The sequence below is a fragment of the Manacus vitellinus genome, unplaced genomic scaffold, assembly GCF_001715985.3.
Source record: "Manacus vitellinus isolate BGI_N305 unplaced genomic scaffold, ASM171598v3 scaffold_0_pilon, whole genome shotgun sequence".
NCBI classification, from domain to species: Eukaryota; Metazoa; Chordata; class Aves; order Passeriformes; family Pipridae; genus Manacus; species Manacus vitellinus.
This window is the reverse complement of record NW_021938789.1, coordinates 33,940,379-33,957,747: the sequence shown is the minus strand read 5'-3', so window position 1 is coordinate 33,957,747 and position 17,369 is coordinate 33,940,379. Positions and strand designations below refer to the sequence as shown.

The following is a 17,369-nucleotide window of genomic DNA, read 5'->3' as shown; positions in this document are numbered from 1 at the left end:
TCAATTTGACAGAAAGTCTGTCCTCAGTTATGAAGTGTGAGGAAGGCTTGTTCAACAGTTGCATCCTTGATTAACCATGTACAAGTAATTATTGTAGTTCAAATGTGTTCCAAAACTTCTCCTTTCTACCTTCTGTCCGTTATTTTATTTCTGAGGAGATCCAACATAGGACTGTTTGCTTTATGCACTTGTCTTATTAGAGATTATTTTATAGAATATAAGCTTATTTAATGCTACAATACTTCTCAGAATGTTTTGCATGGTTTGGTGGAAGATGAAAATGAACAGGGCTTTTTATTTTGAATTCATGCACCTACTCTGTATTTGAAAGCCTAACTTGAATGCATTTTGAACTTGCCTTCCTTTTATTTTTTTATTTTGTTGGAAAATTACAAACTAATTCTTAGGAGGAAAAACATTACAGACTTTTGTTTGTATTATTTGTAATTTCTCAATTGCTTGTTACTGTTCTTCACTTGCAATGTGGAATTAATTTATGATGGTGCTTACTTTTGCAAAGGTGAAAGATTATAACTTTGGTTTGAAATTACATAAATTTACTACCTCAGTTTGGGACTTGCATTGTAAAGTGCATAAGCAGTGCATTGTGGAGCTTTTATGCTTCTTTCATCATCAAAATGACAACTATAAGTCTTCGAATGTATGAAGTACCTATGTTTTCAACTGTTTCTTAATCTTCAAATCTGTTCACATTTTCAGAAAGCTTCCAAAAACTTTCAGTACAAACAGATTTGAGATTTACAGAACAAAATGCAGTGGATGCTTGGGTTTGACTTGCAGAATTTATGTATAAATGTACATTATCATCATGTATTATAAGTAAAAGCTGATTTTTATGGAAAGACCTGCAAGTCAATGGGTAAAAGTGTTGCATTTTGGCAGAGTTGCATACACTTTGGCAGAGGAAGATGATATATATGCAAATATAATGCAAACTTCCTTTGTCGTGTTACTAAATATGAGCATCAAAAAGGACAGGGAAAAAATGCATGAGTAAAACAATGAAAAGAGAATTAAATTATCCATAGTGTCTTCTAATCTATAGAAATTCTTATTATACCTACTAAAGTCTGAAATATCATGCTCCCTTGTTTGAAGACAATGTTTGCTGCTTTTCAAGGTACATAAGGCTGAAGGGGGTAAATGCTCTGCATTTCAAACCTGTTAAACCAGACCCCTTCGATGACCACAGTTTCTTTGCTCTTTTTCTTCCTCTCTTTTGCATGTTGAAATTACACATTGTGTAAAATACAGGGTTTTTAAAACATGTGTGTATTTATATATATAGACATATTTTTATATGTAAGAATGTATATATATGTGTCTATATGTATATAGTTATATGGATGTGCATACATATATACACGTATGTGTACATATGTGTTAGGAGCAGTCTGCCTCTTTTAAAAGGACCAGCCTCACTAAAACAGGAACAGCTGAATGACATAGAAGGGTGGCAGCTGAGGCCTCTTGTTAGAATGACAGCCTGTTAATCTAGTTTGGCTTTTTTCCATGCAATGAATTTGTAGCTGTTTAACACAGGTCATATTTCCTCTGCTACTCTCTGCTTTATTTCTAACACACTAAAAGCTCTTTTGAAGGATTATATGTTAATAAAGAGAACTGCATGCTACATTGTATATCTTGAACTAACTAATGCCAATTTCTTTTTTTTTTTTTAAAGAAATGTTTTTCTTTTTCTGATGTTCTATAATGTCCAGATTCATTCAAAGTTAAGCACACTGTCACTCTGCTGGGGAAAAAGAAAGAAACTTATTAGAAAAGTTGATGTGAAATCCTTCTCTTTTTACATGTTTAGTAATGTGGAGGTTAAAGTCTTGTTTACCCTATGTGTTCCTTTGAACATACCGCCATTAAACTGCGGAATTTGCGTAAAGCTGGAATGCTTTATGTGTTGTCCATAAACTACAATGCCATTGTTAAGTAAAGTAAAAGTTTGGATATTTATGAAACTTTTACCAGCTAGACCACTTGAAAGAGTAAAAGCTGGTAACTCTCCTTGTTCTAGCTTAGGAACTCCCTCAGGAACTAATTCTCATTTCCTAGAAAGATGAGACAGACTCTTTGTGCTGTGGTGCAAGGTTGTAGGCTGAGAAATGAGTGTCTAGAACTAAGTACCATGAAACTGCCTTACTGAGAAGAGTGACTGTGCCATAGATTTTCCTTTTCTGGACTCAAACTCTCTGCTCAACCTTTTTCTTTTCGGTGAAAGGTCTACTGCTGGCTGTGATGCTCACTCGACCTTCTTGTGTATTTTGTAGACAAGGATGAGTGTTCGAAGGACAATGGTGGCTGCCAGCATGAGTGCATCAACACAGTAGGAAGTTATGTTTGCCAGTGCCGAAATGGATTTGTGCTACATGAAAATAAACACGACTGTAAAGAAGGTAAGTAGTAAGGTATTTGAATGGTTGATTACACAACTGTCTTGCAGAAAGCTTTCTGCAGCTCTCCTTTCAAACAAAAGAAACGAAAAAGTATCTTGGTAATGGGTCTTAGACATTTTAGTTTAAGCACTCCAGCACACCTCCCCTTTCCCATCACCTTCATCCCCAGCATTTGTGTGGGCTGAGTTTGACATCCACAGGAATGCAGTTTGGAAAACTCGGGATCATTGGCAGAGAGTGCTACTTTTAACAGTTTTATGAAATGTAGAACGTTTAAAGTTCTGATAGAGTATTATCTAAGGCTGTATTAAACACAGGGGTAGAGTTTCTGGAGAGAAGTCTGGTAAAGCTGTCATTTACTCCTATCAGTAGCAGGTAGTTTCCTCAAAGTCAGGTTGAAACCATCTACCCTTTCTAGGTTTATTTTAGGGGACATATTCAGACAATCTAAGTTCCAGTCAAATCCCTATGCATTTTTCTTCCTGTTGGCTGCCTCGAGGTGTGGCTACCTCCAAGAAACAATAGGCTTTGGGACTTAAATAGAATTTAGATTATCTGCAAATGAACCTCAAGTGTGTAATATCATGTAAGCTACTGCAGTTTCTCAAGATTGTTTTCTAGCATAGATTTGATTTGACTAAAGACATGCCCTTTGTGAATAATTTGCATTTTCACTGGTTTTAGAATGATATTTAGAAAGCAATTTGAGATTGTTAAAAAAATAAATACAAAAATGCCTTCTTTTAGTTCTGTGTGCTAGTGGTTCAGTTACAATGTGAATGACTAAGCTGTTCCTCTTAAATACAGTTTAGTCTTAGCTCTTCTCTCGTTGTATATATATCCATAGAAACTGTTGTTAAGAAATAAAAATGATTGTTCTGTAGCTGCAATATGAAAATTATCAAGAACAGAAAAAAATAAATTGTTCAAGAAATTTCTATTGTAGTTGGAGTAGAAAGATTTTTCATATAGATTTACATAATTAGTTGTATGTAGGATGGGAGAAATATCAAAATATTTTAGTCATTTTTAATATTTATCTTATGTTTATTCCTTTATAATACTTTTTCCAAAAAAAGACCGTCTGTTGTAAACAACAGTGTATTTTTCACAGCAATCAATAAGCAGGCATGCTGGGTTAATGCTGTTAAGTGTGTGCCTGATGGGAAGAACATGACTGTGCACACTGAAGAGCATCCTTACCTGTCTTTCTCTAGATCCTTTCCATTCAGTGGGTGCCCTGAAAAATATAGTATTTTTTTGGCTACTTCTGAATGCAGAATTCCAGACTAACTGATGCTATCACTGTTGGCACAGCTGAGTGTGAGCAGAAGATCCACAGTCCCAATGGTATCATCACGAGTCCCAACTGGCCTGACAAGTATCCCAGCAGAAAGGAGTGCACATGGGAAATCAGTGCCACCCCTGGGCAGAGGGTCAAACTGGTGAGTTTCTGGTGACTCTTCCTTTTTATCTTTTCTTCTACCAAGCCAGCTTCTCAAATGACTGCTCAATTATATGAAACTGTTACTAAACTTTACCATCAGTTTGCATCCCAGAGGTAAACTATTTTAGAAACTTGCTGACTCCTGTCCATTTCTGGCCAACAGGGACTACTCAATATCATGAGCTATCATTCAAGTTTATAGTGATTGGGAATATTCTGGACAGCAGAAGGCAGGAGGAATACTTTTCCTCCTGTCAGACTTTACTATATTATTGTTGCAACTCATAAAACTTCTGCAAAGTTTTGATAAATGTGGCAGAGGCCATTTAAACAACTCCAGAAAAAGCCAAATTTGAGTTATGAACAGTCCTCTAACACACACTTTTTGTATTTCTGGTCTGTACTTTTTGAGGAGGAAAAGAAGATGCAAAAACCCCAAGAATCTGGATTTCTCATTTAAAAGTGGCTCCAAATTTTAGCATGAGTAGAAGAGCAGACTGGATTAGATTTATGAATTTTGTGTCCAGCTGGCTGAGGACAATGCTGGTGGCTAAAGACAGGCTAGCAGAGAACTTTACAGGTCTATGGAGGTTACGTAGCCTCTGTACAAAGCTGAAGGCATGGTCCTACCTAGGGGGCTTTTTACTTTGAGCTCAGTCCCAGTGTTCCTTCACTGTCCCTCTGTACTCAGGGAACAGCCACAAAAAAAGCTGGCCTTACATATTTTAAAATTTGATAAATTGATTTTATGACAGTTTTGGAGCAAATAAAGTTAAGGAGAGAGCTGTCTCTACTTCAGAGAGGTAGAAACAATAGGCAATATTGATGCAGGGATGAAAGGGATATTGTAATCTCATAACTACTGACCTTAGCCAAACTCTAACCCCTTGTGCTGGGGTAGAGTTAATTTTCTTCACAGTGGCTGGTAGGGGTCTATGTTTTAGATTTATGCTGAACACAGTGTTGATAGTATAGGGCTACTTTTCTTGTTGCTGAGTAGTACTTACATAGAACCAAGGCCTTTTCTGCTTTTCCTACTGCCATGCCAGTGATGAGGCTGGGAGTGCGTGGAAGACTGGGAGAAGACACAGCCAGAACAGGTGACCCCAGGTGACTGAAGGGATATTCCATACAATATGACATCATGATCAATATGTAAAATGGAGGTGAAGGAAGAGGAAGGGGGATGTTTGAAATGATGACATTTGTCTTCCCAAGGAACCATTATGTGTAATGGGTCCCTGCTCTCCTGGGGATGTCTGAACACCTACTTGTCCATGGAAAGCAGTGAATTAATTCCTTGTTTTGGTTTGTTTGTGTGTACAGCTTTTGCTTCCCCTATTAAACTGTCATTATCTCAATCCATGAGTTTTCTATCTTTTACTATTTCAATTCTCCCCCCAGTGCTACTGGTTGGGAAGTGAGCAATGCGCTGCTGGCTGGGGTTAAACACTATACTCCTGTTACTGGTGCTGGTGCTGATGTGAGATTGTGTATTGATTCCTGCTCACCAAAAAAAAAAACAGTTAAATTATGCTGGGGAGTTGGTGGGGGATGGAAAATGAGCGGTGTGCATGTTCTACCCATTCCAAGGGTGAAAAATAGGTTTTTGATTCAGTCGACCTTCCTACTGCTACTTCTGAGCAAGCATTCTGGCTGAATAAACCAAAGCCAACCAGGCATAGGCATGGACACGTTGGTGTAAAAGCTTTTCCAGTACTTATAATCTCAGCAGGCAAAATTTCAACATTCAGATAGAATTTTCAAAAATATCTCAATGATTTGGAGTCTGAGATCAGCTCTTCTGTGCAAACTAGTAAGGTCAATTACTAAATTCGGTGTGTATAATATCTTTAAATTGTGTTGTACAGCAAGGTGCCATATCAATAATATTATTGTATTGGTATTGTATGTTATTAACCATAATTCCACAATGGATCAATACTTTTTCTTGGACTTTCACACTGTATTTAAGTTTATTTGTCATAGGTTATTTGTTCAAACTGAACAAGGAGAGAATTGTTTCTTTCATGGTAGCAATCCATATTAATTATGGGGTTGTGCTTCCTTTTTTGAGAGGGGTGTTTGTACAGAAACTAATATTTTGTTGTGATTGCTCTCACTCTGATAATCATTGAAAAGTATCTTCCTGAACAGACTAAAGTTAAGCATTTAGTGCAATTAAGAAGTCTATGAAAAAATAGATATGTGCTTCAGAAGTTTTAAATGAAACATGTAGATAAAGATGGTTTTGAAAATGTGTGAAGCAGAGAGACCAATTTTCACAACCTAATCAGCCGGATGTTTATAAGAGACAGACTGAAGTGTCCCATTCAGACAGCTATCCATAAGTGCTACCAACATATCTACTCAGCTGAGTGGTATAGATAGAAGGGGCTCAATGTTCAGAAGCAGTATGTAACATTTCTGAACACCATTCCCATTAAGGACACAATTAAAATGAGGACTGTAGTCATGGTGGGGTAGGAATTCAAAAGTATTTGTCTCAGGAAGACAGGGTGTGATTTAATTATACTAACAACTGTATTAGATCATTTGTGAAATCTATTGACAGCAACTATTCAGTTATGTTTAAGGGAAGTCTGTGTCAGTTCTTCTCTTTCAAATCTGCTAGGAACTGACTGATTATGCAAGAAATAGAGACTCTTTTTGAGTGTTTTAAGATATAAGGCATTTTGAGCTTTTAAAAGACTACGCATATTAAGATCTGATTTTCCTTTAAAAAAAATTCCTTTGATTCTCTTTGCAATTGCTACAATCAGTTGCTGTACTCACAACCGATTTAGGATTGTTTTGTGGTCATCTTTGTGGGACGCAATATAACGTACTGTGTTTGTGCATGGTTAGGAATCCCAGCGAGAAGTAAAATATTAAAAATAATAGGTTTGTCTTACAGGTCATGGTGAGATGTGCTTCCTGGAGAGTGGTTGTTTTGTTTGGTTTTTTTTATGTTGATAAGAAGTGAATAAAAAAGATATTATTTTCCTCTAAAAGAAAACGAGGCTCCACAGGGTGCTCTTGGATTACATCTATTTCTCCCAGTGAGTCCAAGTTGACTTGACTCAATACCATGTATAATTAACTCCCTAACTGAGATTTAGTCTCTTAGCTTTCTGTGTTTTTTTTTTAATTCATCAGATTTTATTTAGGTGTAAATGACAACACATACTTGATGTCATAAAAGTGGGATGGCTGACCACAATTTAAGAGTAGCAGGAGGGACTGCTGTATAGCTGTTTTCATTGCCCCTGCAGTTTCAGTCCCTTAATGTAAACCCCAAAATTCTCCTGTGAAATTGGCCTGCATTCACTGCATCATGCGGCTCTTCACAAAACAAAAGTTTTATTCTGAATATTGCAGCTCTTTGGGCAAAAAACATTGTGTTAGCTCTTTAGGTCAGCTGTTAATATAAATTACCATCCCATTTCACACTGTCTGGATTCCACAAGGGATTTGGTAAGTCATTTGCTTTGGTATCCCAAAGAGAATGCTTAATTATGATATTTGCTCAGTATTTGATTAGTTTTATTCCTTTTAATTATTTTTCTTAATCTTTTTGTGGTTTTTTTTTTAATAAATGGTTAGCTATATGACTACTCATGAGAGAATTTATACTCAGTGTTTTTATGCTATTTTAATGAAAAAAAATAGACAAGGTGAATTTCACCTTTAATTGTAGGTTACTCTGAAAAATTTACAAAGAGGTATATGTATATTCCTTTTCAGTGTTTTAGGTTTCCTGTTGACATTTAGCCCTGTTCAAAAAGTCTTATCTGAAAACTCTTAGATGTCCCCGTGAAATAAATTTGTTCAAATCAGTCTATTCTTGGAAGACACCCTTCCGTTTTTAAGGAGGTTTTAGTTGTGTGTGTGTTAACAGTTTCTGTCGGGTATGGCATACACTTTTTGGAAATGCCTGAAGTTTTTTCTATTAAATAACCAACATAAGTTTGTTATTTTTCACAATGCTTTTGCTAGCAAAAAGGTGACCTTAGTATGGAGGGCACAGCCTGAAATATTGTTAGCGTTGTAATAATAAAAAAAATAGATCTCTAGATAATAGATGAGAAAATATAACTTCCATGCATAACCCTTCATGTGGAAATGTCATTCTCAAAGGCTTTAGTTGCAGTGAAATGTAAGTTTTAAAAAACAGAGAGGGAGGTCATTATATTTTGCAGATGTTTCAATTGATCCTCAACTATGCAAGGAAATAGTAATTTCTGACTTTTTGCTGTTTTGAATGTTGTGTGAAATTTGGAATAATCCTACAAACAGTGCAAATTCAATAGAAAGGCCACTGTATTCTAGATTTAACGTTCTCTTATAGACATTAGTTGACTATAAAGATTCTAACACCTTTCTATATGAAGGATGATGCACTCTTGAAGTTCACTGTCTTAACTGTTATTCCACCTTCTCAAGATCAATGTTACTCAAGCTACAGGCTTGTAGAGGCAGTAATGTTAAATCTGTCATCTTAACTATATCTTTATATTCTAAAACAGATTAACATATGTATTGTGTAAGTACAATAAACGCAGTAGCACAATGGATAATTTTACTTTCTTTTTCTCCTAGATGTTCAATGAATTTGAAATAGAACAACATCAAGAATGTGCTTATGACCACTTGGAAGTGTTTGATGGTGAAAGTGAAAAATCACCAATCCTTGGGCGCTTATGTGGCAATAAGATACCAGATCCTCTTATTGCTACTGGAAACAAAATGTTTCTCCGCTTTATTTCTGATGCATCAGTTCAAAGAAAAGGCTTCCAAGCAACACACTCTACAGGTCAGAAATCAGGATGTGCTTTACTAATAACTTGCCCTTTGTTCTTTAGTGGAAGATATTCAGATACTTCTTTTATAGGAATGGGTTGAGTTCACAGATAAGATAATGTTAGAGCTGAATCTAATGAAACCTTAAGCACAATAGGAAAAGTCTGAGACTGTAGAAAGTATTCTCTAATATTTTAGATGTCTCTTTCTCCCTGTCTCTCTCTCTCTCATAGGTAAGCAATTAAAAGATTTTGAAACAAAGTCTGATCAAAAAATCAAAGAGATATTCCTTAGGATTCATGACGTGAGTTCCTAAAAGATTTGGTAGCTTTTCACTGTATTTGTAATGGCAACACTTAACTGGGACATGTAATGCACCTCCATTACTTCCCTGTTCTAACTTAAACAAAAATCTGGGGTTTGTGTAAACAGCTATTTCTTTCCAGTGGTGCTAAAAAGGAAAGACAAGCTGAAGAAGAATAAGAAAAAAACAATACTGAAACTTTCTTAGGACCCTTAGAATGTATTGTCCTTCATATTTACCATTTAATTTTCTTCTTTGAGAGAAATCACTGGAATTGAAAGTAGTGGTTTACAATAGCATTAATAGAGTTCTTAGGACATTTTCAGTGTGTACATTTCTTTCCCCGACATTGCTTGGCTTACAGTGGCCCCTAGTGCTGAATCTCTGAACTTCCAGTGCCTGTTGTAAGATGAGGGGATTTGGGGGGTTTTTGGCCTTTGTTTTCATCTTCAACTGTAATGTCTGTCTTTACTTTTCAAAGTTCATTCTTATTCACCCAGTATTTGGCATTAAATATTAATGCAGAAAATATTTCATAAATATCTGTACTGCTAGATAAGGTTTAATGACAGCTAACAGTTTTTAATAGAAGATAGTAACCAACATGACTAGTAATTTTTAATGTAACTTGATATCACCCAGAGTATTCATCAAGTTGATGCATAGTGCTCAGCTAACAAATCCCTATATATCAATACTGGCATTTTCTCTCCTTTTTGTTTTTTCTTTTTTTTTTTCTCTTCTGCCTTGTTCCAAATAATTTTAAAACTTTAGTTATATACTTTCCCTTTAAGAGACAGTAGACAACAGTATATGAACTCTTCACTCATGATCTGGGCCTTGAAAGTGAAAAATTTAGCTACCTGTATTTCAATTTGTTTTTCTCATGGAAAATCCTCTTTTACAAGCATGGCATGTTTTGCCTTCCCTACTGCAGTAACCATTTCCCTTACATGCAAAATTAGATAAAAGTGGTAATAATTAATCTTTTTTTAATTACCTCAAGGTATATAGTTAAAGGTCCGAACTCTTGTTAGAATCTAGTGTTGTAAAACTACTGTCTCATTTATTCTACCCACTTCAGTTTGCAGAATTGGAGCAGTCAATGTGTGAAGGAAGTTCAGATGTATACTCCCTAATTTCTAAAGATTGCGAGTTATGTTACGACTTGCTGAGTTTTATGTGCTTTAGTAGGCACAATAATGCTTTTCTGAGAAACAGTGAAGAGTAAAATCTACCCAGTTTTTAAGAATGTGGTAAAAAATGATAAAGTTTGTCTCCTTACGAGGACATTTATTTCTGTCAGTTGCTATTGCACAGACTACTCCCTCAGATGAACACACACCACCAACATGTGTTTGGAGGTAGCGTTTGATTGAGAGACAGTTCAGATCTTGCAGTCTTTTCCTGCAGTGCTGAGCCAAACACAGATTCTCTGTGAGAATTTTACCTCGGTGTTATGGACACATGTGAATGAATAGGCACCTAACAAGTGAATGGACAGTGGATTGTATTTCCTTAGTCTGTCTTTTCTAGCAAATAATAATTGATGGTATGCAATGGAAGTAGACAAGATTGGTTGATTGTGCGTAGCTGTGCGGACAGACAGGGAATGCTGAGGAAGCTGCTCCCTTCACTTTTGACCTGTTGGCAGAACTCACTCAATAAAAGGACTGGTGCAACATAACAGCAGTAAAAGAGTAACTGGATGCTATGCCCAGAGATGTCTCTCCTCCTGTATTCCTGGCATCTTCATGGCTTTATAGCCTCTTACTCCGGTAGATGGTGTTGATGTTTAGTTCCCTTTTGAGGCACTTTTTGGCTTGAAGTACTATCCAATTTCAAAATTTTCATTTAATATTTCAGAAAACAGGATAAAAATGTGGCAGCACATGAAGTAAAGTTTCAAAAACTAGGTTAGATAGAAAGGCTTCCCTGAGTGGAGAAAAACTTATAAAACGCTGTTTTGAAAGTGCAACATAGTTTTAGAAAGAGATTCTGTCATATTTTCCCCTCTCAGAAAAGGCATAACCCATCCATGAGGAATTCAAAAAAATGCTCCTGACAGAACATTAAACATCGTTGCTCAGGGAGTGATCTGTTTGCCCTAACACAAGCATCTAGTTCTCTTCTGGACAGCATCATTTATGATGCCTGGCCTCCAGCCACTGCTGCAGGAGGTTGTAGATCTGCTGTAGGTCCTATTTCTATCTGTCAATGCTGGGAGGATATCTCAGACAAATTTGGGCATCTCAGATGTCACTCAGTTTAAAGAGTCTGTGTTGCTTCCAAAATAAGTGTAATAATTCAGTATGGCAGTGTTGAATCGCATTTATAATCTTATTTCACTAATTCAAACGGTGTGGGTTTAAGCTTTTCGCATCTGTCTGGCTTGTTAAACAGTCAGCATACTAGTGCTTGATTTGTTCTTATGTCTGTAAGAAGCCTAAAAGTCCTTAGAAAGGTCAAGAAATGAGAGGATTTTTGCTCCTTAGATGATCTAGAAAAAATCTTTCACCTGAAACTTGGACATATTTCTTTACAGTCAGATGTGTACATCATGCCTACAGCAGAGCAGCCATACCTTTGTGTGGAAAAGATGAGGTATAGTGCAGTTAGGTTAGTTCTGGTACCAAGGCTAAGCAAGCGGTGTTGCATGGCACACTCTGTTCTGTGCCTATCCCACACATCCTAATGCAGTTCTGCATTGTGAAGGCTGAATGTAGACTTTTGAAACCACAACTTAGTCATTATGAAATTGAAAATTCGACTTGTAGTTTCTAAAATCAATACTTTATTCTAAAATATGAGGCTATAATCCATGAGAGAAGGGCAGGGGAAAGGGAATTGCCATTCTCTGTGGTTGTCAGTATGGCTACAATTTTTCTTTAAGCTACTGTCCACTGTAGCAAGAAGAGGGAAAAAATACAGACATTCATTAAACATTTTCTCTGTAGCAGCTGTTTGATGTCTGAGGCAGAGAGATGTTCCTAATATTGGCAACAGTCCAATAAATAAAACACACACCCAAAACCAAACAAAAAAACCCCCGAAACACCTCCCCCCCACCAAAAACAAGGAAGTACATGAAATCAGGAATAGGAGAAAAACCCGGTAGATTAGAATATCAATGAGAAACAACTGTTTAAAATACCTTATTTGACAGATTTTTATCACATGCTCCCATCTGTTCTTTAAAAGCAAAAAAATTGAAATTTCAGATTAAACAACAGATCATGCATAGTGCATTACTTATGTAGTTTATGTTTCCTGTTTTGATTTCTTCATTTCCTTATTAATAAAACCACCACATGTTTAAAAAAATAAGGATTTGGTAATTTCCATTATTAATTCCCAGCTAAAATGTTACTCCTCATATATAACATTATATGTTTAGTGTTGGTAGAGTCAATGACACTGAAGTCAAATTAATTGTCTCTTCAACAAAGCTTAGAAATGTTTGAATCTTGCAGTTACTTTCAGGTTATTATAAAATGATGAATCAATAATATCTACGTTTGATCAAAATGCAGGTAGAATTATCTGTTTATTTACTTATAAAAATTGAATCCAAACTTGTGAATCTCAGATTTTTGTTCAAGCTCATCTGCACTTGATGCTTTTTGGGTACTGTAAGAGGATTTGTTCTCGATGAGAAACCAAGGCTAAATTACTCTGTTTGCATTGAAATCTTTTTAAAGTAAAAAAGCCTCCACCCACCTTTTGGAACCATAATAAACAATGCATTTTTTCCTTTAAATACAATTTTCCATCTATTTTTGGTTGCATTCTAGTAGTATTTTTAATTGGCAAATGCGTTACACCTATATATTTAAGTTACTGAGAAGCTGAATTCACTAGCTGTTTGGGATAGAATCGTTTTAATTATAGCTTCTGAAGATATTTAGAAAGAGTAAAGTCCTAGCTACTGTATTTATTTTTGGTTTTTTGCTCAGTGCATTTTCAGCAATTTTTGTTCTCCAGCAAACTGACTAAATTTATTCAACTGTATTTGAACAGCTTATTCAACTATACAGTAAAGCTAATTCATATTTAAATTATGAAGTCTTTGAGCAGTTATAAACAAGCTCTAAAGCCCTGCATCCATTTTGCAACTGTGTAAAAATAGAGATTTATGCTGAAATAATGGTTTTGGCAGCAGGCAAGGATCTCCTGCCAAAGTCTTGCCTCAAGAGCAGGCTTTCAGCTACAAGACTTTCTCTGGTAGTAGCAGCTTTCTTCCAGACACACTCTTTTGCAGGGAAAGGCCTGTTCATGACCATGAACTACACAAGGTAGCAAGCTTGGCAGTGGTGCTTAGAACTGAGCTCACTCTCCAGGTGCCACAGTATGGTTAAAGCTGACATTCCTGTGAAACATGAGATTTTTGCACTTAATAGCTGACTACGTGTGCTAGAGCTGATCCTCCCTTGTCACTTGCAAAAAGTGTCATTAATACATGTGGAAATGTCATCACTGAAATGTGGATGCCTTACTTACAGCAACTGTCTTGCTGACCACAGACACCTCCCAGGTGCCTGCTCAAAGACTGCCATACCGCTTGAACCACATTCCTTTTAGCTTTGGTGTTCCCTGTCTTTGTCTTTCACTTGATAATGATGAACTATGTTGAAGTCTCTCTAGTTATGAAATGATTTATGTAAGAAAAAACTCAGAACGGTGGATTTGTATTTCTACTGGGTAGTATTTCACTCTCAGCTTGTTTGATTAGCCTGCTTGTGGCATTACAATGCAGTCAGCCTGAATGAGACTGGGCATCTATGAAAACTCTAATTTGCACTGAATAAGCTTCTTTGCCTTTTTTCCCATCTGTTTAGAGTGTGGTGGTCGGTTGAAAGCTGAAACCAAGCCCAAAGATCTGTATTCACATGCTCAGTTTGGCGATAACAACTATCCGGTTCAGGCAGACTGCGATTGGCTTCTGGTGGCAGAGCATGGCTATCGGGTTGAGTTAACATTTCAGACTTTCGAGGTTGAAGAAGAGGCAGACTGTGGTTATGATTATGTGGAGCTCTTTGATGGTCATGATAAGACAGCAGTGAGACTTGGTCGATTCTGTGGATCTGGGGTAAGTAATCATGTGTAAAACATTTTCTTTTATTTGAATGACAAAAAGAATAAGAATGAAAGAGGAAGGAAAGGGTCAAGAAGAGATGAGGTACAGTTATTACACCTTATAATGAATATTCTAGATTATATACTTCAGGTTTTGTTGGGTTTTTTGTGTTGTTTTTTTTTTAATATAAATTTGCAGGCTTGTAGTACAGTCACTCCCTTGAAATATTTTCAACAATAAATATTCTTACTTATTTTTGAGCTAAGTATTGTAATGTTATGTCAAGCTTTAGGGAGCTGACAGTGGAGTGTTTATCAGCACCCAAAAAACATGTAGCAGCTTTTTCCCTTACATAGAGAGAAATGTATCAGGATTAGAAAGTATCACATCAAAATTCTTTCAATTTGAATGAAGAAGCCACATTTGACAGTGGGAGGGGCAGTTGGGAAGTATTTATAGTATGCTTATCTACTACTTAAGTCTGATTTTAGGGAAAAAAAGTGCTCTTAAACTGGCAATTAATGCGGGCCTTAAGAAAACCCTGAAATCCTATATGCATCTCTGACATGTTTTAACTGTGAGACATGGAGGAAATTGCCAGGTGACATCGTGAAAAGTCTGTATCCTATTTCTCCTTTTAGACTTGCGTTGGTCTGTCAGCTTCTGGCCCTGTGAAAGCTGGTGCAATGATCCCACAAATCCTCATCAATTCTTTATATGTGTGCCAGTGCAGGCACACTTTCATACATATAGCCTTTGCCTAGATAAATAAATTCCTAGCCTGTAATTGAGAACTGAATAAGATAGAAGTATTCTGTCTGATGATGTCAGCATCATGTGAGACACATTGATGCATATCAGGAAAAGAGAAATATCTGTAAGAAAAACATGTGAATGAAGGGGATAAATACACGGAGTGGACAGGTAAATTATTTTTTATTGATTTATTTTAGCCACCAGAAGAAATTTATTCAGCTGGAGAAGCTCTTCTACTTCACTTTCACACTGATGATACAATCAACAAGAAAGGATTTCATATACGATACAGAAGTATAAAATATCCAGATAGTGCGCACACCAAAAAATAACACAAGAACCTCTATGCCAGAAAAGGAGAGTGAGAAAGTAAGAACGCACAGTAAAAAGGAAGGAGGGCATGTCTTTTTTTTAATTGAAGTTATTAGCACAAATGTTTAATATAAGTTCAGTTAAAATGCTGACTTACAAGACCAGAGACTGAAATAAAATAAAAGAACAAAATCACCTGTCCCAGTGGAATAGTCAAGATGATGATGTCCAGGCTCCGTACTTGACTGTCTCTGCAAACCTTGTGAAAGGACTGTGCGTGCAGGGAGAATATAAGAGCTTTTGTTAATGATTCGACATTTGCTAGAACTGCGTGCAGATTCAATCAGTTGCATTCAAGGGAAATGACCCTGTAGACTGTTCTTCCTTTTGACAGTTGTGTGGGGTCTGGGAGGAAAGAAAGCTCTTTTAGGTCACACACTCAAAATACTGTCCTTCTATCTAGTTGCTTTGACTTTGTATCCTGCATAGAGTGTGTACAAGAACTTGAAAGAAGATATGAAATGGGAAGGTCTTCCCTTATTGTTCTGTATTTTTTACAAATTCATCTCTCATATCAGGTTATCAGTGTTTTAAACTGGAAAATCCTACTTCTGAAACATAACTGATCTATAGAGTATTTTGTTTTACTAATAACTGAGAAGTCTGAACTGTTGCATCAGTCATCACTAGTGACCAATCACTGGTTGACTGAATTTGAAGAATTAAGCATCTGAAAATGCTTGGTTTACTGGTTAAGTAAGCTATCTCTGATGATGTGCTCTTATTTTGCACTGAATATAGAAAGAGACTGAAAGAGTTGAAAACCTGTCCTGAATCAAAATTAATATCCATGCAAAAGAGAAATAATAAAGGATCATCTTGAACTCCTCCTACGGAATTTGTTTTCAGCAGTACATTTGAAAACACTGCTAAACTTTATTTCTTCAAACCTTTTTGTGAATTTGCCTGGTTTAGCTGTAATAGTATCCAAGAAATGAAGCTGTAATAGTATCCAAGAAATGAAGCTGTAATAGTATCCAAGAGGGAAGTTTCCCAAATACAGGGGTTTTTTTCTGAGAATAAGTATATCCGTGATGGTAAAAAAGCAAAACGGAACAACAGACCCAGGATTAGTTTGATATCAAGAGCGAATTCCTATGGTGCTATTCCATGAACATTAAAAACAAAAACAAACCAAGAAGTTTTAGACTTTTGAGCCAACAGTTTGCAGATCACGAATGTCTCACTATACCTGGCTGCATCTGGAAAAGGAAGGCTTTACTGCTTCAAGGGAAAGTGGATTGCAATGGCAGCGCTATTCCTGTGGAACAACTACTACTATTGCCTTAGAATCCTTGCACACGATCAGACAGATCTTCCTGTAGATACACCTCTAATTTGATAAATGGACAACTCGGTCATCTTAGAGTACATTAACAAAAGGATCTTCAAGCAAAAGCCCCATCTTCAGAGCAAGATCATCTGCTGTAAATACAGTGACCTGCTTTTGATGTAGAGACATGTTACATTTAGAACTGAGATATTCTATGTGCTTTAGACCATACATGACTTTAGTCATAATGTATATGCATTATGTAAGTATTGTATGAATGACTGCTCCAGGGGAGTGAGAGGTATTGTATGGGTGAAAACAGAATTGTTTCTTTATGTGCCAAGTTCTATCGGGACCCTATTTGACTGTAGCAACTTTTCTTTAAAGGCTTCATAGACAGATAACAAGGACTTCTAGTTGGCAAGAATCAAATTTAAATGAAGTATTATGTTTCACTTACAAGAAATATTATTTTGATATCCTTTGATGTAAGTTGCTACTCAGATTAGCTTAGTTTTTGTTTCCTTACTATGAACATACATTGGCACTAATAAATCTGACCTTTTTTATAAAAATAAAACCCAAATGTCTGTATATGTGTCTTTGGTTGTTTTACAGCACTTTTACTTCTCATATATGTTTTCCTTTTTAGACAGCTGATATGTGTGAAGTTCAAAAATTTAATAATTTCTGTTATTTTTATAATGCTGCTCCACTGTCTTTTTGGTCCATTTTTCACCATGTTTGCACAAGACATGAACCACAAACATTTTCTCCAAGGTCTTTTACTACAAAATTTAGCAGAGACATTACTATAGTTAAAAAAAATAAAATATGTATTCTTAACGTTGTTATGTAATTTATCAGCTGGGTGGAATTCCAATGACTAAACTTCTTACAGGAAAAAC

General features: G+C 36.2%; 1 protein-coding gene across 1 annotated transcript in view; it reads left to right on the top strand.

The window, feature by feature from the left end:
* TLL1 (tolloid like 1) overlaps positions 1-17,041 on the top strand; it is a 76,270-nt gene extending 59,229 nt beyond the window's left edge. Inside the window, exons 17-21 of the mRNA XM_029959453.1 lie at positions 2,304-2,429; positions 3,747-3,874; positions 8,479-8,692; positions 13,822-14,072; positions 15,014-17,041. Of these exons, the coding sequence (XP_029815313.1) occupies positions 2,304-2,429; positions 3,747-3,874; positions 8,479-8,692; positions 13,822-14,072; positions 15,014-15,148 (854 nt within the window). The 3' untranslated portion in view covers positions 15,149-17,041. The remainder of the gene's footprint in view (positions 1-2,303; positions 2,430-3,746; positions 3,875-8,478; positions 8,693-13,821; positions 14,073-15,013) is intronic.
* Positions 17,042-17,369: the final 328 nt, after the last annotated feature.